At 35.4% G+C, this 22,540-nt stretch overlaps 2 protein-coding genes and 2 non-coding genes across 5 annotated transcripts; 3 read left to right on the top strand and 1 right to left on the bottom strand.

Moving 5' to 3' along the window:
- Nucleotides 1-6,067: 6,067 nt before the first annotated feature.
- On the top strand, nucleotides 6,068-9,896 carry PME1 (pectin methylesterase 1). The gene is made up of 2 exons (XM_086637189.1): nucleotides 6,068-7,290; nucleotides 9,068-9,896. Exons 1-2 carry the CDS (start codon nucleotides 6,222-6,224, stop codon nucleotides 9,745-9,747), a joined length of 1,749 nt encoding a protein of 582 aa, XP_086493315.1. The 5' UTR covers nucleotides 6,068-6,221; the 3' UTR covers nucleotides 9,748-9,896.
- A 1,499-nt stretch (nucleotides 9,897-11,395) lies between these two features.
- On the top strand, nucleotides 11,396-11,467 carry TRNAH-GUG (transfer RNA histidin (anticodon GUG)). Its single transcript has one exon. It is a non-coding gene; the product is annotated as a tRNA-His (tRNA).
- A 1,585-nt stretch (nucleotides 11,468-13,052) lies between these two features.
- On the bottom strand, nucleotides 13,053-13,124 carry TRNAC-GCA (transfer RNA cysteine (anticodon GCA)). The gene has a single exon. It is a non-coding gene; the product is annotated as a tRNA-Cys (tRNA).
- A 6,312-nt stretch (nucleotides 13,125-19,436) lies between these two features.
- On the top strand, nucleotides 19,437-20,439 carry LOC147543499 (uncharacterized). 2 transcript variants are annotated; one of them, XM_086638602.1, is made up of 3 exons: nucleotides 19,437-19,734; nucleotides 19,838-19,953; nucleotides 20,064-20,439. In XM_086638602.1, the coding sequence occupies exons 1-3, from the start codon at nucleotides 19,585-19,587 to the stop codon at nucleotides 20,194-20,196; spliced, it is 399 nt and encodes a 132-aa protein (XP_086494728.1). In that variant the 5' UTR covers nucleotides 19,437-19,584; the 3' UTR covers nucleotides 20,197-20,439. The 2 variants fall into 2 exon arrangements, with proteins under 2 accessions (XP_086494728.1, XP_086494727.1); XM_086638601.1 differs by having other exon boundaries at nucleotides 19,449-19,734; nucleotides 20,052-20,439.
- The last annotated feature ends 2,101 nt before the right edge of the window (nucleotides 20,440-22,540 follow it).

Consider the following 22,540-nt stretch of genomic DNA (forward strand, 5'->3'; position numbering starts at 1 on the left):
TCAAGGCAGCCCAGCTAAAACTATATCCAGATTCGAAGTATTCTGGACTAAACATGAGGCTTATCGATCGGTCTTTGAAGAACAATGGCAAAACATTGAAGGCTCATTCACGGAAAAAACACAACTAGTCAAACACTCGATTAAACATTGGAGCAGAAGAACTTTTGGAGTTGTCAAAAATCGGTTGTCTATCCTTAGAAAAAGATTATTGGACATACAGACAGTTACGTCTAATGCAGATATACTGGATACAGAAAGTAAAATTCAGGAAGAAATTTTGTATTTTGAGAATCTTCAACGTTGTCAGGCAGAACAAAGGGCCAAATCGAGATGGGTTCATAACGGCGACAGGAACACTAAAGCATTCCATCTTGCCATGTCCACACGTCGACAGAAGAATACTATTCAACAACTTACCCTAGGGACAGGTCAGGTAACTCAAGAAATTGGCGAAATATCAAATGAATTTATTGGCTTTTTTCAGAATTTGTTTACGGCCGAGAATGTTTCTCTGCCTCCGACCGAAATCCTTGCAGCTTTTAAGGTGATCTCGGCTGAAGACCTGACCCATATCTCCAGAATCCCTTCTTTTGAGGAAATAAAGGGGGTAGTCTTGACAATGGGATCGATTAAGAGTCCGGGTCCGGACGGGCTACCATGCTTCTTTTATCAGCACAATTGGGACTTAATCGGAAAGGATTTGACTCTCTATATCCAGCAGGCTTTTACGACAGGTTCAATCGATCCCACTATTAACCAGACCATCATCGCCCTTATACCCAAAATTAGGAATCCGAGTAAGGCCTCGGACTTTAGACCGATATCCCTGTGCAATACGGTCTACAAGTTCATCACTAAAATTATTGCCAACAGACTTCGACCTTTCTTGGAAAATTGTATTTCTTGGGCGCAAAATGCTTTTGTGCCAAATCGGCAGATCATGGATAACATTACCATCACTAAAGAGCTTCTCCATTCTATGAACAATAACACTTCGAAAAATGGTGTTTTTTCTTTAAAAATGGACATGTCGAAAGCATATGATAGGGTCAATTGGGACTATCTCAACATAATTTTAAAGGCCATAGGCCTTAAGGGCTCTCTCCTAGCCCTTATTATGTCCTGCATCAACTCTGCTAGTTTTAATATTCAACTTAATGGGACGATGATTGGAGATTTCAAGGCCTCTAGGGGCCTCAGGCAAGGATGCCCTTTATCTCCCTACCTGTTTATTATATCCTCCCAGTCACTCTCTCTATTATTTGATTATTATGAGTCTCAGAGTTTATTTACAGGTTACAAAGTAAGAACATCTAGCCCCAGCATCACACATTTGCTGTTCGCAGATGATCTAATCATTTTTGGAAAAGCAAATAAAGACAATCTTCAGGCCATCACACATCTAATGAATCAATACTCGGCGTTCTCGGGCCAGCAGGTAAATTTTGATAAGTCCTCCATTATCTTTAGCAGGGGAGTCCCACAAGAGATGAAAGATCACTTTGTCGAACACCTTTCGGCACCATTGATGACAGATCAAGAGAAATATCTGGGTTCACTTATTCTCAAAAAAGGGAACAAAATTCAAAGTTACAATTGGTTGAAGGAGAAATTCAGTAATGCACTTAGTGGGTGGAAGCAAAAATATACTACACAGGCAGGCAGAACTGTTCTATTAAAATCAGTATTATCCTCTTATATTACTTACCCTTGCAGTTTTCATCTCTTGCCAAAGACAGTAATTCATGACCTCGAAAAAATAGAAAGGAACTTCTGGTGGGATCATACTAATGAGGAGAAAAAGATGCATTTTATAAAATGGGACATTATCACTAGTCCTAAACAGTCGGGAGGACTGGGTGTTAGAACCATTGAAGAGGTTAACAGATCATTAATAGCCAAATTGACATGGAGGTTTATTACAGAGGACAATGCAGTGTGGGTTAGACTCTTAAAATCAAAGTATTTAAAAGTTGACGACTTCTGGCATGAAAATGGACCAACTACATCCTCGGAACTATGGAAGGCCATCAATGATATAAAAGGGACTCTGTTTGATAATGTACTATGGATAATAGGCGATGGATCAAGAGTTAAGATTGCTTCCGACCCTTGGATCCCTAATTCAGATACTAAAATCCCTAGTGTGATCCACCAACTACCTACTAACATATTTTGGGTGTCTGATTTGATTATCCCAAATCATCATCAATGGAACTTACCACTAATACAATACCACTTTCATCCTACTACAGTAAATGCCATCACACAAATTCAACTTTCTCCTTATATTCAAAGGGATCAGCTTGTTTGGCAGAAAACCGAGAATGGTAAATTTAACACCAAATCCTTCTATAAAGAAATTAAAGTTTTACCTATAATGTCTCCTCAGGCCACTAATTTCCCTTGGAAGGAATTCTGTAAAATGAAATCGATTGAACCAAAGATACAGAACTTCATTTGGAAGATGGTCCACAATGGTATACCAACCCTTAGCAACATAGGAAGAAGAATTCCAACAGATATGTTATGTAAACTATGTGAGACAGGAGTTGAAGAAAATACTTACCATCTCTTTGGGGAGTGCCCTAAATACAGAGAGTTGCTCAATGTCTCCAATCTTTTATACCTTCATCACATAGATACAGATCCCATTCATGTTTTAGCAAGAATTCTTACTAGAAAACCTATTGATGAGAAGGAGTGGTATAATATTACTTATCTTTGGTGGAATTGGTGGAAAACTCGCAACGACAAGTTGTTCAATCAAAAGGATCCAGATCTGAATCGGTGCTGGTGGGAAACGACAGAATCACTCAGGTACATCCCTGCCTTTTCTATAGATCACTCACCCAATAACATGTTGCAGGTTAACAGATGGTGTCATCCCCCTCAAGGTAAAATCAAAATCAACTTTGACGGAGCATATACTGGCACCAGAGCTTCCTGTGCGGCCATTGCTAGAAACTGGAAAGGAGAGGTGATCCAGTCGAGGGTTAAAGAAATAGAAGCTAAATCACCAATGTTTAGTGAAATACAGGGAGGGTTTTGTGCGGTGGAGGTAGCGGCTGAAATGGAAATCCAGTCTTTTATAATGGAAGGTGATGCTAGGGTTTTGATTAACCTAGTGTCCACCGTTGATATGGATGTCCCATGGAGATACACGCATGAAATAAAGGCTTTAAGAGATGTAGTGATGGACAGACAGATTGAAGTGGGTTACTGTCACCGCTCATGCAACAGTGACGCTCACTCTCTTGCTTCTTCCATTCTGGTCCTGGATTTGTAATGGGTTGTTCTAGTAACCCTTTATGTGGCTATTTCCGTTTGGTCTGTTCGTGTAATGGGGTCAAACGCTTGGTTTTATGTTATGTTTATTTCAAAAAAAAAAAAAAAAAACAATAGGATAATATTATAGTTGTGAAATGAACAACCAAGACATGAGGGTGGAGTTCTCAACAAAAAAAAAAAAAGACACGAGGGTGGAGTGACTTCTTGCTTGTCCTGCGTCATGTAAGTGACCCATGATTGAGGCCACCTTCTGACTTTCATCTTCAATTTGTTTACATTCTATGAATTAGGTTTATTAATATGAGTTTTTGTTCTCAATTTTATATATTTTTATTTTATTTTGCACGTCGGAACTTCTAGAACTGATTAGTATGAACCAAAAATCTTTATACAAAATGACTTCAATATTTTTTTGTTTTTTTTTCCTGCTTTTCCTTTTTATGGTCGAAGTCAAACATATACAAATAATAAAAAAAAAATAAGTACAATTCATTCGATACAACATAGTGAGATCTTTCTTTGTAAAAATCTAAAGTTCAAGGCAAAAAATTAAGAAAAAAGTCTAGCAACAAAATCAAAAGGTTCTTTAACTCCAAAATTTAGATTAAGATTAGTTCTTTCTTTGCTTTCCTAGTTATTTTTTGTCTTTTTGCCTCGTAAAAGGTTGGGGCTTCTAGCCTTCTCCTGCTTATCATTAGGGTTATTTCCCAAATAGCCCCTAACTTTGTGACCAGGTTCCTGTCTAGCCCCTAACTTTATGAAATATTCCCATATAGCCCCTTTTTTCAGTTACCCTTCGCACACCGGTAACTAGTCATCACCTTTTCTCCTCCATCTCATCTTCTCTCTCTGCCACACCATCTTCCCCGGCGAAGGTTGCCGGCCGGCCAATTTTCCGGTCGGCGACCTTCAACAATAAAAAAAAAATTATCTCTCTCTCTAAAAAAAAAACTTAAATCTCTCTCCTCTCTCTCTCTAAAACTCCGGCGAAGGGGTCCCTTCGCTGGAGTTTTAGAGAGAAAGAGATTTTAAAAAAAAAAAAAAAATTTAGAGAGAGAATAGAAATTTTTTTTTTATTGTTGAAGGTCGCCGGCCGGCGACCTTCGCCGAAGAAGATGAGATGAAGGAGAGAAGGTGATGACTAGTTAACAGTGTGCTCGCGGTAACTGAAAAAAGAGGTCATATGAGAATATTAGATAAAGTTAGGGGCTAGGCAGGAAGCTGGTCACAAAGTTAGGGGCTATTTGAGAAATAACTCTTATTATTATAGAAAAAGATTAATTTATTTCTGTAAATACATCTTAATTAAATTAACCTTTTCATAAATGTAATTCAACCATCTAACCATAGTAAACAAGACGTTGCCTCGATTTTATAATGTGTTTTGGGTCTGTTAGTAGCCAGGGTCGGCCCGGGAGAGGTGTTAGAAGGAAGTTAAACTAGAGTATAAGTGTTAAGAATTAGGTACGGGTTCGAACGTTCTTTCCAACATACTTAACTAATTCCCCACTTTCTGTGTTTTTGTTGGAAAACTATGATGCGTTTGGTTGCAGGATTCCTAAGTAGGATTCCTATCAAAAGTGGGATTTGGTAGGAATCATGAATCCTTTCTGTTTGGCTACCAAGAATCTTAGGACCTGATTCCAAAATTTGTATTTGACCAAATTCTCACCCTACTCCCTAGAATTTGCTAGTATTTTGGATTAATAAATCTAAATTTCAAACTTAAAATCAACGAAAAAATATTTCCTTCTACAAAATAATTATTTTAAATTTCAAAATATTTTTAGTTTTCAAAAATTGTATTTTTTTTCCGAAAATGATTTTTTCCCCCAAAAATCATCTTTTTCTTCAAAAAATTTTTTTTTCGGAAAATCTGATTTTTCCGACAACCATTTTTTCCGTCGAAAATCGATTCTTCCACAAATAAGTTTTTTTTCGAATATCTAATTTTTTTTTCAGAAAACAGATTTTCCCTTAAAAACTTTTTTCCTCCAAATCCGTTTTTTTACCGAAAAATTGTTTTTCTCTCGAAAAATATTTATCCGAAGACTGAAATTTTATAAAAAAATTTTGCTTGATAGAGACCGTGTTTTTTCCAAAAGAAAAAAAGGTGCCGGAAAAAAAGGTTTCCGGAAAAAAAAAAAAAAAGATTTTCGTGAAAAGATACTTAAATAATAATAAATTATAGGATTCTTATTAGTTGTCAAACAAACAAAAAAATATTACTTAGATTCATGAATCCGTGGAATCATGAATCCCAAGGACTCATGAATCCACGGATTTATGATTCCTTCATCCAAACACACCATAATTCTCCTCTATAATAGAGTTTTGTAATTCATCTTTGACATATTGAAACCACTCCTCCTCCTCCTCCTTCTCCTTTCTTTTCTCAACAGAAATCTCATTATATTTTTATTGGGAAATATGTGTCACATGTGAAAGTAACTCTGGTATAAAACACACTATTGTTAAGAAATAAAAGAGGAATATACAGTATGGGTCTGAAAAAAGCCTCTTGCCACAACCAAAACCTCATTGAGGCAAAAAAACAAGAAATAAAGACAAAGAAATTTGTAAAACTAAGAAAGGGAAAAAAAAAAAAATCCTTCATCAAAAAAAAAGAAAGGGAAAAAATAGACGCGTCCACTTTTATTACTGGCAAAAATCTATTATTAGTAAAGTAAATTGGACCTATTACTACTCAGTAATAGTAATTAGTGTAATTATCCCAATTCTTGTCTTATATAATCCTTCCTGCCATAAACCTATTATTAGTATTTTCAATCTTCCATAAGAAGCATTCCATTCTACTCCCCCTTTCTCTCTCTCTTTCTACTTTATAATTTCTCTCTCTACAAAAAAACCATCACTCCTACCAGTCTCACATTCTCACCCTAAAAAGATCAAAACCATTTTCATCTGTTATGGATTCTATCAAGTCATTCAAAGGCTATGGTAAAGTCGACGAGGCCGAAGAAAGAGCGTTCCGGCAAAAGACTAGACGCCGTCTGATTATCATATCAGTTTCTGTCATTGTCTTAGTAACGGTTATCACCGCTGCTGTTGTCGGGATTATGGTACACAAGAACAACACTGAATCATCATCATCATCATCTTCTTCTCCTCGAATAACACCCGTAGAATCGATCAAGGCCGTTTGTAGTGTTACCCAATACCCAGAATCTTGTTTCTCTAGCATTTCTTCACTCGATAACCCATCAGGCAAAACCGACCCTGAAGAAATTTTCAAGCTTTCATTAAAGGCAGCCATTAATGAAGTCTCAAAGCTCACTTCATTACCAGATAAGTTCATGAATCAAAAGTCAAAGGTCGTTGACGGAGTCAACAATGCATTAATTGACTGCAAAACCCTCATTGATGATTCAATTGATCAATTAAACTCATCAATCTCATCAATGGAAGTTCACCCAGATCAGGATTTACTATCAACAATCAAGATCAATAACATCAAGACTTGGTTAAGTAGTGTTATAACAAATCAAGAGACATGTTTAGATGGTCTAATTGAGATGAAGTCAACATTCGTTGACCAAGTCAAGATCGCTATGAAGAACTCAACCGAGTTAACTAGTAATAGTTTGTCAATTGTTTCAAAGATCTTGACAATTCTAGGGAATTTCAATATACCGATTCATAGGAAATTACTAGGACGAGTTGACTCGGAATTTCCAGAGTGGGTAAATCCTAGAGATAGGAGATTACTTGATGAAGTAAAACCAAGACCAGATCTAACGGTGGCTAGTGATGGTAGTGGTGATTTTAAGACAATAAAAGAAGCAATAGAGGTAGTGAAGAAGAAGAATGAAACAAGGGTAATAATATATGTGAAAGAAGGAAAGTATATGGAAAATGTTATAATAGATAAGGGGCATTGGAATATAATGATGTATGGTGATGGGAAAGATAAGACTATCATATCTGGTAGCTTGAATAATCGTGATGGGATTCCAACTTTTTCCTCTGCCACTTTTGGTATGTATTTTCTCTCTCTATCTTTTATTTCCCATGTTGTATAAGAGGAAATTAGACTATTTTTGTGAAGTATTTTGTTATATCAAGTAAGATATCACTTATTTTTTAAGCTAATATTCATAAAAATTTAACTATCCCTGCTTGGAGGCGTATAAGAATTGATAAGGTTATAGTAGATAATATAAAAGTAAGAGCATCTCCAATGCAACACTCAACTTACAAAACTCAATTTGACACATAGGACTACTTGAGTTTTTGACAAATAACACTCTCCAATGCAACACTCAACTAGTGTCTCAATATGATGTGGCAACAATAAATATTGAGATACTCAAAAGAAAACTCAACAATTGAGTTTTCTTTTGAGTATCTCAACATTTATTGTTGTATCTCAATTGGTCCACATCAACATTTTATATATTAAAATAAGAACCAAAAGTAAATTTAAAGTAAATGTTGAGTTTTTTTTAGTGTTGCATTGGAGATGAATTTTGAATTGAGTATCTCAATAGTGCAACCTAAGAAAGAGAAACTCAACTCATACTTGACACATTGGATTAATTGAGTTTTTGTTGAGTGTTGCATTGGAGATGCTCTAAGTCATACTCCAGATCTGAGTAGGAATGAACAATTTATTAAGAAAAAATAAGAGTTGATCCAAAAATAAGAACAGTTGATTTCATTCAGGTGTAGCGCGTCTTTTCACTCTTATTATTTTCTATCATTGCTCTTCGAGTTTGACTTATGGTTGTCTATCATCATTTTAAGAACAAATCTTTTTGTATTGGGACCTCAATTTCAATGCATGGAGATCTAAAACTAGTCTTAATCCGTATGAAACAAATGAAATATGAATAGAGCAGCATACATGTGAAAATACATGTGAAAATATGAATAGGGTAGGCCCATGACTGTGCCACATTTTAGATAGAGAGAATTGGGTTCTAGTTGAAAGAGGAAAAACAAACCCACCTCATAGTCTCACACATCAAATAGATGGATTGTTGTAGTGGTTGACAGTGTAGTTTTGTTAGAGAGAGAGAGAGATTTTCTTTTTTTTTTTTTTTTGTTGAGAGAGAGGGAGAGATTAGGTCAAAAGATGATGATGAGTTTGTTAATGATTACAGTGAGAAGACATGAAAAGCAGGGTCACATGACATGCAACATAAAAAGTCATGCATGGTGTGGGTATAAGATCACTCAAGTACACTGTCACGTCCCCACCCCTTAATTATTGGGTTGTCGGTAACCGACTCCTCATCTATGGATGGCTTAGGCTAAATCCAGCCCTCAACATGGAATCCCACCCAAGTTTCCACCTTTTTTTTCCTGGTGTTGATAGATATTAGATTATACACACAATGTTGATACAATAGGAGCCAACTTTCCTTATCTTGTCACTTCTCTCTCTAAATCTCGCCTGGTCACGTCACCAGACCTGGATTCACCAAGGAGAGTGGGCATAGTGTCATTTTTCGTATACACACGCCAGATAGTTTCCAAAGGTGACAATTCCAAACTAATTCAACTTAGGTCCTTTCCTAGGGGTACTCGTGGATAGCCGATTCCAAATTGATTCCACTCCATCTACTTAGCCGACAACACAACCCTCTTAGGTTTCCAGTTAGACAAACGGGTAATCAATTTGTACGTATTGACAACCCTGTGTGTAGGTCGCAACGCGTGTCAAAATCAATTAGATTTACTATGCACACGATTTGTTTGTACATTGTAGTCCATTTAAATTAGATTATAAAAAATTGATATTTCTCTGCAGTTGTTACTGGGAGGGGATTCATCGCTAAAGGCATACGTTTTGAGAACACTGCTGGACCAGAGAAACACCAAGCCGTGGCTCTACGCTCTGGATCTGACCGTTCAATCTTCCACGAATGTTCTTTCGATGCTTATCAAGATACTCTCTACGCACATTCTAACCGTCAGTTCTATCGTGATTGTGATATCATTGGTACCATCGATTTCATCTTCGGTAATGCAGCTGTTGTTTTTCAAAACTGTAAAATCCAACCTAGGCAACCTCTACCTAATCAAGTCAACACAATCACAGCACAAGGAAAAAAGATTGAAGATCAAAATAGTGGTATTTCAATCCAACGTTGCTCAATCCTTCCTTTCGGAAACGTGACAACTCCAACTTATCTAGGCCGTCCATGGAAAGAGTTCTCGACGACTGTGATCATGCAAACAGATATAGGAGAGGTTGTTCACCCAGTTGGATGGCTTTCATGGGAACCAAACACAGACCCACCATCCACAATCTACTATGCTGAGTACTCAAATACTGGGCTTGGGGCTGGACTTGATAAAAGAGTTAAATGGGCCGGGTACAAGCCCAATATCTCTCCTGAAGAAGCTGCAAAATTTACTGTGGAATCTTTTATTCAGGGTAGAGAATGGTTGAACCAGGCAAATGTTAAATTTGATTCCTCATTATGAAATTCAAGGGCCCTTAGGGAAAGAAAATTAGTGAGAGTGTAATGATGGTGTTTCCCCTTTTCTTTTGGTTTAGATATATTTTCTCCTAAAGAAGTTAATAATTAGGTTTCCAAATACTTATTTTATATAGAAGAAACTTTTATTTACAATATAGAATTGTTTTAGGTTTTTTTTTGTTCAACTGTATACTTGTTTTATGAATTATGTCACAGGTTGATGAAAATTTGAAGTTTTTATAACCATAAGTCTTCCCCGCTTAGCCAATTACATCGGTTGAGTTCGATAATCACAAATTTAACTTGTCATTAGGAGTTACGTCCACAAATGATAGAATCAAAATCTACATGGTGTTCCATGTCAACAAATAAAAGGGACATATAGGGTTTGTTTGTTAGGTAGGAAAATAAAGGGAAAAATTGATTTTCAACCGAAAATCAAATTTTCATTGTTTGATTGGTCAGTTTGGTCAACGGTTGGTAGCCCAAGTGGTTCTCAGGTGTTGACATAAACTCCAGAAATCCCTGGAGGTCCCAGGTTCGAATCCCAGAGAAGGTGGAATCTTTGGTTATTTGAATTGGGATTGTTAGGATGAAAATAATGTTGTTGGGCTTTAGGCCTTGTCTAGTTGGGCTTTAGGCCTTGTCTAGTTGGGCTATAGGCCCGGTCTTATTAGTGTTTGAGTGGGAGGTTATCGTGCTTATCACATCTATGATGTATCAAGTGCCAAATGTAACGACATACGTAGATCGTAGTCGACTTCCAAAAAAAAAAAAGATTGGTCAGTTTGAATGTGAAAATTGATTTCTAAATGAAAAAAAAGGAGGAAAATCGACCCAAATAGTTTACCATCTTTTACATGGTAAAAGTGATTTTCACACACCAATGCGCCCTATGTCCTCTCTCATGTCGTAAATCTTTCATCCCATAACTTTATCTCTTTAGACTTTCTCAAACTCTCCCACCCCTTCATTATTCTCTCTCTCTCTCTCTCTGAAAATCGATTAGGTTGAACCAGAGAAGAAAGAGTGGGAAGCCAGAGTTGGATAGACATTGCGGATTGTTAGAAGCATTGATGGTTCCTACTTCGTAATGATGATGATGAAGAGAGAGAGAGGGAAAAGATAAGCAAGAGCAGGTTTTAGCTATTCATCTTCTATAACTTAATGTCAAACCTACGAATTCCGACTATAACTCTGAGCTTTTTGCGATTAAGTTGTAAATCTCTTAGAAGAGTTTTCAGTTAAATAATCGAAAGGCGTTACTATATGCTCTTAATTCAACACCCTTATAATGTAGCATCGAAGTAGATGATACTGTTACTTCCCCTCAAAGTCTAGTTATTTGAGTAGAACACTGAATCATTTATTTCTCTTGAAACCTGCTCAATTCTTATTTCTTCAAGTCTTCTTGTAGAGGGTCTACATATGTTATGTAGCATAGAGGCACGTCAAATACAAAAACTAAAAGTATGTCACGTCTACGAAGGGCTAGTAGATCCAATCAGATAGATCGTCGAAAACGACACTCGTTATCTGAAGCTGACTCGCTTCCTAGATCAAATTTACCAAAAAAGTAGTAATAAGGGATTGAAATAAGTAGTCAAATTATAAACGGATACTTAAGGTTTCTCCGGTTCAGAGACACCAAAGTGGCTGTAGTTTAGTGGTGAGAATTCCACGTTGTGGCCGTGGAGACCTGGGCTCGAATCCCAGCAGCCACAATTCTTTTTTTCTTTTCAGCACTAACTGCAACTGTTTTCCTTTTTACCAACCCAATATCTGGGTCAATTTCTGTAAGATGACAGTATTAATACAACCATTATGAACTGATTTATTTGTCTTTCCGACTGAAAGACTCCGCTCCTTCAAACAACCTAGTCAATTTGAAACTCTCGCGAAATTATACTCTTCTGAAACTACATAAGTATTGATTCGAAACAAAAAGACACAATATGCGTGTTCAGTTCGTGATAAAAAGGCTGACTTCACATTTCGTAGCGGCTCCTTGATGCTACCAAATGTATATGAATACATCTATCACAATCCTACTATGTATTGTTCTTTTGTTTAGAAACCTAATATTAGGTTTTTTTTTTTTGATGAGAGTTCTATATTAATTATGTTAATCATTGTTTTCTTATACCTACAATCATAGTAGATTGCAATGCTTTAAAATAGTTAAAAGATATTTGTAGCACATGTTATTAAGTTTGTGGATTCTCAACTCTGAACCATTTGACAATTAACAAAAAGAAATGGTTAATGTTATTTAATTAGAGAAAAGGCTTTCTATTTGGCTATGTCACTATCAGTAGACAATGGTAGTACGTGAGCTATATAACTCTTGAACTTGTCTAAGTAGAGACACTTGACTATCGTTCCATTTAGTGGTTTAATAGTGTGATTGCTTTCGCTTGAAAGCTAGGAACTTTGTTCTAATAAAATTTTAATTATTGTAGATTATGTTGTCTGTTTTAACATTTTTGAGTTTCACGGCTTAAAAACAGTGTCACTGAAATAGGATATGTAGTCCTTTACAAGAGACATCATACTTCAACATTCCATGGATGTAGAATTTCTTTACTACAATAATTATAACAACAAGTCTACATGACCCGCCTCCTTGGACTCTCACTTGAACCGCCTGCGAGAGAAACAAGAATTTCTCTCTCCACGTGACTGAACATGTGACAGGAGAGAGAAACTCTTGTTTCTCTCACAGGTGGTTCTAGTGGGAGTCCCAGAAGACGGGTTGAGTATATTTTTTGTAATAATAATTTGTGGCCCAGATCACAACACTTGCGATTTTCCACTTTATTTTCACTCTGGTTTCAAGATTTTCGAGTATATTGAAGGGTAATCTATAAGTTAAAGCGAAGATTACTAAATATATCTATTATAATAAAATAGCTTAGCTGGTTATCTATTACATAAAAATTTTATCATGTAAATCGACTCAAAACAAAAGGGTATTAGTTTCAATAATTGGTTTTGATCTCCGTAAAATAACTACTTCCACAATTTTTTGGAATCTTCTCAAACATATATAACAGACTATTTTCAAACGTATATAACAGACTATTTACTTTTTTTTTTTTTTTTTGAGAGAACAGACTATTTACTTTGTTGTTATGTTTTCTCTTCCCTATAAAAACAAGTAACCATCATCGCTTTTCATTTCTTACTTCCTTCTTTTGGTGTAAATCAGAATAAAAATTGATCCTTCGAAAACCTAGTAAATATAATATAAGGAGAGCAACTAAAAAGAGAAAAAAAATCAATACAATATGAAAAATTAAAAATAAGAGGGCCCAACCGGGTTCGAACCGGTGACCTCTTGATCTGCAGTCAAATGCTCTACCACTGAGCTATGGACCCAACTTGTTTTGATAGCCAACCTGTACTCAGTTAAACCGACTCTATATCAAATAAAATTCAATTTAACACGGAAATGAAGAAGAAATAACAGACTTTTTCTTTGGTCTTAGCTCTAGGATCTTTTCTCTCTATCTAGGCTGTATTTTATAGCCTTGGCTATGTTCATGTTCAAGTTGAGAGAGAACAATGAATTCTTTATGATAAACAAATCCGTTTTGCATGATCTTATTAAGCTAATTTATACTATTTATCGGCAATTTAATCTTTAAGAATGTCTATCAATTAACCAAAAGATAAGTCTTAATACAATATCAAACATGAAAACGCACTACTTGCTAAATCTTACGAGACCGCATTAGTTACGACCTCATGTCATATCTAAGTTATTTGGTTTAACGGTTTGGAATGCATTCATAATATTTTGGAAATGTTGGATTTGACAAAGGAAATAATACACCTCAGGGGATCACCCACCCTACCAACAAATAATGTGTAACTAGGTAATCATGCATGTGGTGATAATATCACATAATACATTCAGTTTCCAGAATAATACACACTTTAAATTATTGGCTCTAAAAATGGTACTTATAATAATAATAATGGAGCCACCAATTGATTCATGGTCCTTGTTCCTTTTAGACAATTTTACTACCACAGTCCTTTTTTTTTTTTTTTGTTGAAATACTACCACAATCCTTAATATAATAATATCTGTGTGGAAATAATCACACTGCTGGGTGGTAGTGAGAAGGCATTCCAGATGGTGACATTATATTAGAAATATTCTTAAAATACTATATATTAGTTAATTTCGCTTTGGTCCAATTTCTGATTAACTAGTTGTTTTGATTTCTAATTGCGTCAGACAGTTCGTCTTGGCTTCCATATATTTTTGGCAATTTGATTTGGTCCCAAATTTTTGTCAAATGTCTCAGTTTTGCTCTTATGACGTTTCTGTAAAAAAAAAAAATTCGGATTCTTTTTTTCTTTTAACTTTTTTGAGTTTCTTTAATTTGTAAGTGTTAAGTTTGTGGCCATCCAACTCAAAACCAATTGGCAATGAGTGGAGAGGACCTAGACAATATATTATTGGTTGCTAGATACCCATTCTCCCATGTGGGACTATTCTCACACGCCCCCTCACGTGTGGCATTATTTGAGCCTAACACGTGTGTTTTTTTTCTTTACGGGTGACGTGGAGCACATGTGGCTTTTAAGCCTATCACGTGTGGGCCTAGCTCTGATACCATGTTAAGTTTGTGGTCACCCGTAAAGAAAAAAAAAGCACACGTGTTAGGCTCAAAGAACGCCACACGTGAGGGGGCGTGTGAGAATAGTCCCACATGGAATGGGTAACCAGCAACCAAGAATATAAAGTATAGGTCCTCTCCACTCATTGCCAATTAGTTTTGAGTTGGATGACCACAAACTTAACAGTAAGTACTCATCTCTCCCCTCTTTCTCCTCCACCACCATCTAGAGATGGGAATAGGCACGGGCTTGGGCGCAATACAAGTGTCGTGTCGAGCGGTATGGGCAATCAAATACGATGACTGCTAAATATTCGAGCGGGTCAGACAAGTGAATTATTTCAGTAACTCCATTGTTGCCCGTTCGTGCCCGCTTAATGTAGCGGGCACATGAAATGTCAAGCGGTTAAAGGTCGACCCACCCGAGAGTGTCCCAAAAGAATAAAGTCAGTAAATCATTTCTTGCTTCGTATTGGAATCCCAAATAACATAGGAAAAGGTCATGAATCTGAATTTGCATGAAGGATGTACAAGGAAGTTTATATAGAAAGTCAAGCCTCTTTTGTTCATTAAAGATTTCCTATTTTGTATGTGGGACTTTACTGCACTTGTAAATATGAGTTTTTTTATTCTTTCTTCTTAATCCGAGACGGAAGGATGATAGAAAAAAGAGGAGTTTTGAACATTATAATAGCTTTCAAATATGAGTTTTGAATTTAATAAGTTAGTTCCATACAGAAAGATGAAAGAAACGAGGGGACTTTTCTGCATTATAATATCTCTCACTTGAAGTTAAGCAGGCATTAGAAAGCAGGTCTCGTAATCGGCCTTTACCGGGACACAAGTCAGATCGGACTCGGGCAGACTGTCGATCGCGCTATGAAACTCGAAGCCGCCCATTTTGTTCTTCCGGGATAGGTCTGTAATGCCCAAATCAGACAACGGGGCCAGGAGTGCCCGCGGGCGGGTTCGGTCCCGCGGGCTTTATTACCACCATCACCTTGTTCATCTATTTCCCTTTCTTTTCATTCAATGAAATATTAGATTCATCAGTCAACACTTGGTTGCCCAAGTGTTTGAAAGTGTTGACATAAACTCTATAAACCTAGAGGTCCCAGGTTCAATACCCACAAGAGGTGGAGTCCATGGTTATTGAACTTGGGTTACTAAAGGTGTAAATAATTAGTTTGTTGGGCTTTAGGCCTCTTTAATATGTTGTTGGATTTTAGGCCTCTTTCGTTTATAGTTTAACTTCGGCGGTTATTGTGTTTATCACATCTTGATGATGTATCAATACTAAAATGACTAACGTTGAACGTAATCATTTCAAAAAAAATGTTAGATTCATCAAAGAGGGACAATCAAGCAGAAAAATCAATTCTTCTCTAAGAAAAAACTCCCGTTAGAAATCTAGGGTAATCTTAGATTCATCAAAGACGAAAGCAATTAGGAACCTAATAACCAAATCAGTAATCAGAGAAGATACATTAGGGAGAATCATAGATTTATAGCATCAATTCTCAAACGATGAAATCTAGAAAAATGGAGGTTTGCCTGTATAGAGATTACCCTTAAAATCTTCATTTTTTTCCCACAAGACCCTCTCTTATTTGTATCTATCTCTAGCTTTCCTTAAATTTATGTTTTAAATACTTCAAATGCGAGGAAGAGAAAGTCCCCGGCTTACTTCCCTACTTATTTGGTTCACACGATACAAGATCTTACTTGGTACAAATGACTAATTTTAGTCTATTTACTACCTAACCCGGGTGAAGGTGTTTCTCACCAAGGCTATCAGTTGCCGCTCAAGTCTACTTCCTTACCCATTTTTACGCCTATTTAGGTCAGACGCGATCGAACCCAAACCACTTCTACTTTCTTCTTCCAGTGGTTTAGTGATTTCATGTGTTTGGATGGTCGGTGTTTTGAGAGATTTATTTCCCCCTTTTGAAATTTTATTTTTGAATTTAATTCGATGGAAAAGACATTAGGTATTACTGTCACTTTCTTCTTTCTCTAGTATTGTTCGTGTTCATGGTGAACGAACATTAAAATAGAGGAGTGAAGACAGAGATTGGATTTCTTCAGATGTGTTCTTTAGATTTGTTTTTCTTCTCGGATTTGTTATCCTATAGGAAATTATTCCTAAATTGAAGAGAAAAGGTAGAGACAAAAAGAGTATGCAAACTAAAGATAGAGAAAATAAAAAATATAAACTAAAAAGTATTAGATAAAAGAATTCATAGGGGCAACTACTGGTAGACCAGTTGGTAATTACATCTACTGACTACTACGCAATGCGGAGGTCCCAGGTTCGATTCTGTTGAAGTGCAAATCCAGGAATATTGAACTTTAGTATAAATAAAGTAGTTTTTGTGGACTTAATGTTTTTTATCAGAAGCTTGTGATTTAGTTTTTAAGGCCATTAATTTCGGAGGGCTTTAGGTAATTAGTAATTTGACAGTTATCGTGCTTATTACATCGTATCGATATATCAATGCGTTTGTAATGACCATTGCAGTCAATATTAAAAAAAAAAAAAAAAAAAATTCACAGAAATGCCACAAGAATAAAATAGGAACAACAGAGGAAAAAAAGGGTCGAACGAACTGTCGAACACATATGAGGGCCAAAACGAACTGTCAAACACAATTGTGAGTCAGCACTGCCAGTTAGTCACAAATTGGGAGCCAAAACAAAACAAAATGTTCATATAGCCATTTTAACAAATAGTTAATGTACATAGACTATTATATGATTAATTGATATATTCCATAATATATATCAACACCTAAAAATAACCAGAAGTGAAATATTGATACAAAATATCATTCATAAAATCGATATATTTTCATAAGAATAACTTTGATTCTAGTATTTGCGACAACTTTTAGAGAGAGACAGGGAGGTAAATCAATAAATTATCATTCTTTCAAGCAATTATCTAGATTGAACCACAACATGAATCAAATACTGAAAGTAAATTAATAAATTACCTTTCAGGCAATTACCTAGGTTGAACCATAACATGAATCAGGTACTAAAAGTAAATATGAAGATTGAATATGTACGTAGAAGGAAGGGAGAAACATAATTTAGGGTTTTGGGGAGAGAGAGGAGACGTGGTCGGCTGCAGAAAGAAAAAAAGTCTAGCGAAATTAATTTGGATCGTCTAAGTCTAGAACGGGCCAAGATTCAAGGGCCAAGATTCACCGAAATTTGGGTGATTTATGGAAAGGGGCGCATTTAGGGATGTAAACATAATAAAGATCATTTTTTGAGGCAAAGTAGAAGGGTAATCAAGACATTGGACCCCAATTATTTAGCGCTATTAGGACTACACCCGCAAAATGAGAATATGTATGACGTTAACTCCCATTCTCGATTTTTCCGTTAAATATCAATTAAGTGGTCCACGTGCCAATCACATGTGTGACTTATGACAAAAATACCCTTCATGAAATATTTAGTTTGTTTAGACATTGACCCCAACTATTTACTGATAGTAGGACTACACCCCCAAAATAAAAATGCTTAATGTTAACTCTCATTTCCAGATTTTTTCGTCAAATACCAATTAAATAGTTTGCGTGCAGTTTCATATTCTTCTTATTTCTATAGGTTTTCCAGAGATAGTTTTTATGATTGGTCCATGAACTCAAAGTTAGTCTTAGAGCTCGATCCAAATAAACCAGAAATAGTAAGGAAAATATGTTATCTAGAGTCCGAGACGGGTTCGACCCATCTGGCTAGATATATTAGATAGACTACAGATGGAAAACATATAAAAAATGGTTAACCTAGTAGCTGGTCGTCCACGTACTAAGTCCGGTTGATTAGAGAGATTAGAAAATGTCTCAAACATATAATTGTTGGATACAAAGTCTAGTCCTTAGTTCGCCTTAGACTATTACTTATAATATAAAAAAAGTTATGCATGTGGTTGGCAAGCGACTCACTTTATTGATTTTTGATGGAACAACCTAGAATGGAAGTCAATCCTAGACATATTTTCATTTTGGGGTGTACTCCTAAATTTGTTAAATAACTAGGGGTCGTTGTCTAAATAACCTAAATATTTCATGAAGGGTATTTTTGTCATAAGTCACACATGTGGTTGGGACGCAAACCACTTAACTGATATTTAATAGAGAAATCAAGAATGGGGGTCAACGGCATACATATTTTCATTTCGGGGGTGTAGTCCTAATATGGCTAAATAACTTGGGGTCCATTACTAAATAATTCAAATAGAAAATAGATATGGGTCTCTAGACAATATCCTTTATTAGAAAAATTAATATCCCTAATGTTGGAGTATTAAAAAATTGTAAGTTCAACCGAATCCTTGAGAGAGATAGTGAAGAATTAAGATCTGTATATTAAAACCCTAAAACTCTGCGGTCACCATAAATTCATGAGAGCTGAGAGAGAAAGTAAGATTTAGGGTTGAAAAAAAGATCCTAAAAATAACACGAAAGTTCCCAACCCCCTTTCTTCTCTCCCATTGATATTTCTCTAAAATTGAAAGTGGAGATTCAGTGAGTTGATATTTCCCTAAAAATCGATTGCATGTTTGTCCTATGATTTTCCTCATGTGTAAAATACCCGAACTACCCTTACTCTGTTCAAGAAATAGGACATTGGGATAGGAAAATATTATTAGTTTTGAGAAAGACTGCTAGACAATATACTTTATTATAAAAGAATGTTTGGCCCAGTCAGTTTTTTTTCCTTCTATTTCATTATATAGATATTGTATAGTGTATAAACATCCAAAGAAGAATGGATTAAGAAAAAAAGATTAGATTATCATTTAGATTAAAATTAGTTGTCAATTCCCTTGGTTGTTGATAACCTAAATAACAAAAACTAATCAACAAATAATATGTGGTAGATCCACTCACCCACCAATGGAAAAAAAAAGTCGCAGCAAAAACAAATCATAGGAAATAAAAAAGTTTTCATAACACATCAAACAGTCACAAGATAAGCTTAATGGGACCTACTTACCTCTATTATACCTAATATAAACATCTCACCACCATTATAATAAGACAACCAATTACCATTTTCCTACATACTCAATTCTCCATTTCAATAATTATAACTCTTCTTAACCCCATTTCTTGCTTATTCTTCTCCCCATTTCTTCTTTCTTTTCTTCCCCATTTCTTCTTCTTAGTCTAAAGAGAAAAACAGAATTCATGGCAGTTTCATGTTCATACCCTCAAATTCTAGCTCAAGGAGGTTCAATAAGGAAGTCCATCAACAAAGTTTCTATGTTTCATGAAAGTCAACTTCCCACGTCCAAGAAGCCAACTACACTTCAGATCAAATCACCCATAAACAACAAGGTTTGTTTTTAAGATTTTGATTCAAGTTAAACCAATATTATGAAGTATAAAACTCGAGTTGTTTGATCATGTCATTCCGTTCGTACTTTTTTGTTTCTTGCAGGTTTTTGAAGACAAGTTGAGAGGAATAGTGTGTTACAAAGATGAAAATGGGGAAATAATATGTGAAGGAATCGACGAGGGTCCTCGTTTTCATCAACGAAAAGCTTTCCATCAAAAGTAAATTTTCATCTCAAGAAACACAATATTCCTTATATTTTACAACTATATTAATCACACCTACTAACTAAAAATGTTCTTTTTCTGGTCTCCATTATGAATGAAAACAGAGAACTTGGGATTGTTGAAATTCTTGAAAGAAGCTTGCTTCAAACTGCAGAAGTAGATGAAGTAAGTTATACAGAGAAGGGAATTGCATCAATGGAGAATTTTGATTGGAATGGGTTTAGAAGATATTGTTGATTATGATTTAGGTAAATTTGATGCTATATGATTGATCTACTTTGGTCATAAATGTAATTAGTGAAGTAATAAAGCAAAAGCTTCTATTTTTTTCTTATTATGATCTAGATTGAAAGTTTCTTATGTTGGTAATTTGACAGTGCTAGTGTAGAAAAATGTTTCTATGTAATCTTCTTTCAGTAGTTGAAGATGAATCAGATCTAATATGAATTGAAAAAGAATAATAAACTCCTAACTTGTATATGTTTTTGTTGATACACTTCTGATACATGGGAGTAAACAAGACTTTGAAGTATAGCACCTGAGTGGGTGAGCGATGGTCGAAAGTAAAAACTATATTTATTTGAATATTTGTTTTTCCTCCTACAAATACACAAATAATTTGTTAATTGTTTAGTGAATGTGTAGACATGTGCCGCAATCAGTTTGTTTTAAACGCAGCACAAATCAAATTGCGTGAAGTTAAACAGAAAATGTATAGGGTTATTTGAGTTTTGTATAATGTCATAAGATAACGATATCATGCAAAAATGATTGGTTTGGTGAATTCCAAAAAATTGTGTATGCAAAAATGATTTGCTTGGTGGTGAATATCAAAATTTGTATTCTTTTGGACGTTTGACCTATTTTGTGTTAATATTAGACTTGTGGTGTTATTAAGGGACATATTTTGGACTTTCCCCTAAAAAATCCTAGTTCTGTTGGCATAGTCCTACAATGGTTATGAAAATTGCAAGTATTTAGTTAGGGAAGAGACGCTTACCTCTTAACCTAGCTTTTGAGTCAGAGTGACTCAAAACCACCTAAGAGCATCTCCAGAGGTGCTATATTTCATGTTTGGAGATTTTTCAGCTCCAAATGCATCTCTATCTATAACTTAGAGCTTTATGAATAACGAGTCTTCAGGATAGAGGTTTAGATAAATAGTATGTTGGGTTAATTTTGTATTTTGACACCCAGTTTGTGACCAAGTCATCATTTTGCCTCTCATAAGTGTCTGGCAGTTTGATCTGACTCCAACTTCCTGTTTGGCCCCCAAACTTTTACTAAACGTTCCAATTATACCTTCAAGGCAATTCTGTAATTTAATTCCTGTTTTTTTCTCTTTGTCCACCCCACCTCAATAATTTCCACATCATCTTCTTCTACATAAGAGGTCGCCGGAGAAGGTCACCGATCAGAGAAAGCAACCGACCAGACTTTTCCGGCGACCTCAATTTTTTTTTATCTTCACCTTCTTCCCCAACCTCCACCTCTCTCTCTCTCTCTTCTCTCTCTTCTCTCTCTTCTCTCTCTTCTCCTCCCTCTTACTTCATAGTTCCGGCGAAGCAAACCTTTGTTGAAACTGTGAAGTAAGAGGGATGGGAAGGGAGGGGGAGAGAAGAGGAAGGAGGGAGATGGAGGAGAAGAGAGAGAACGAGAAGATAGAGAGAGAAAGGAGGTGGAGGTTGAGGAAAAAGGAGGAGAAGAGAGAGAATGAGGTAGAGGTTGGGGAAAAAATAGGAGAAGAGAGGGAAAGAGAAGATAGAGAGAGAAAGGAGGTAGAGGTTAGGGAAGAAGAAGATAAAAAAAATTGAGACCGCTGGAAAAGTATCTGGCCGGTGGCATTTTCCGTCGACCTCTTATGTGGAAGAAGGCCATGAAGAAATTGTTGAGGTGAGGTGGACAAATAGAAGAACGGCTGAACACCGATGGAGACCAAAACAGTGAGTTGGTCACAAATTGAGACCAAAACAGAATTAACCCTAGTATGTTTTTAGTCTTTGGTTCTCATATAGTTCATATTTTGGTGTGCAGTATATTCATAAATTGGTTGTTGTATCATATTTGTGTCATAATTAATTAATGATAATTATTTAACAATAATATTGATAAATTTAAATGAACATAAATTAAATTTCATTAATAAATATAGCAACGTACAAAATTAAATGATAAATAAGACCATATCGTCTCTTCCAAATTTAATCATTTTTCTAGACGAAATTTCACCTCTTCTCTAATTTGATACGAAAGTAGGTACATAGGTAAAGATGGGGGTGGTCTAAATGTGAAGAAGGTGGGTCTCAAAAGAAGACATACATGAGTACTAAATAATTTTACTAATAATAGTACCATACAGATACTTTTAATTTTCTTATATTGTTATAACATATTATAATATCTTTAATATAATATATTTATGTTTTAATATACACATTTGTTTATTTATTTATTTATTTATTTATTTATTTATATTATGTATGATATATTTATGTTAAATTTACATTGTCAAATTTTAGAAGTAAATAAATAAATATAATAAGTAGTAGGGTTAAAACTAATTAAATATCATAAAAAAAAC

The sequence above is a fragment of the Eschscholzia californica genome, unplaced genomic scaffold, assembly GCF_041429995.1.
Source record: "Eschscholzia californica isolate CP2 unplaced genomic scaffold, dmEscCali1.0.p SCAF_4, whole genome shotgun sequence".
In the NCBI taxonomy this organism is placed as follows: Eukaryota; Viridiplantae; Streptophyta; class Magnoliopsida; order Ranunculales; family Papaveraceae; genus Eschscholzia; species Eschscholzia californica.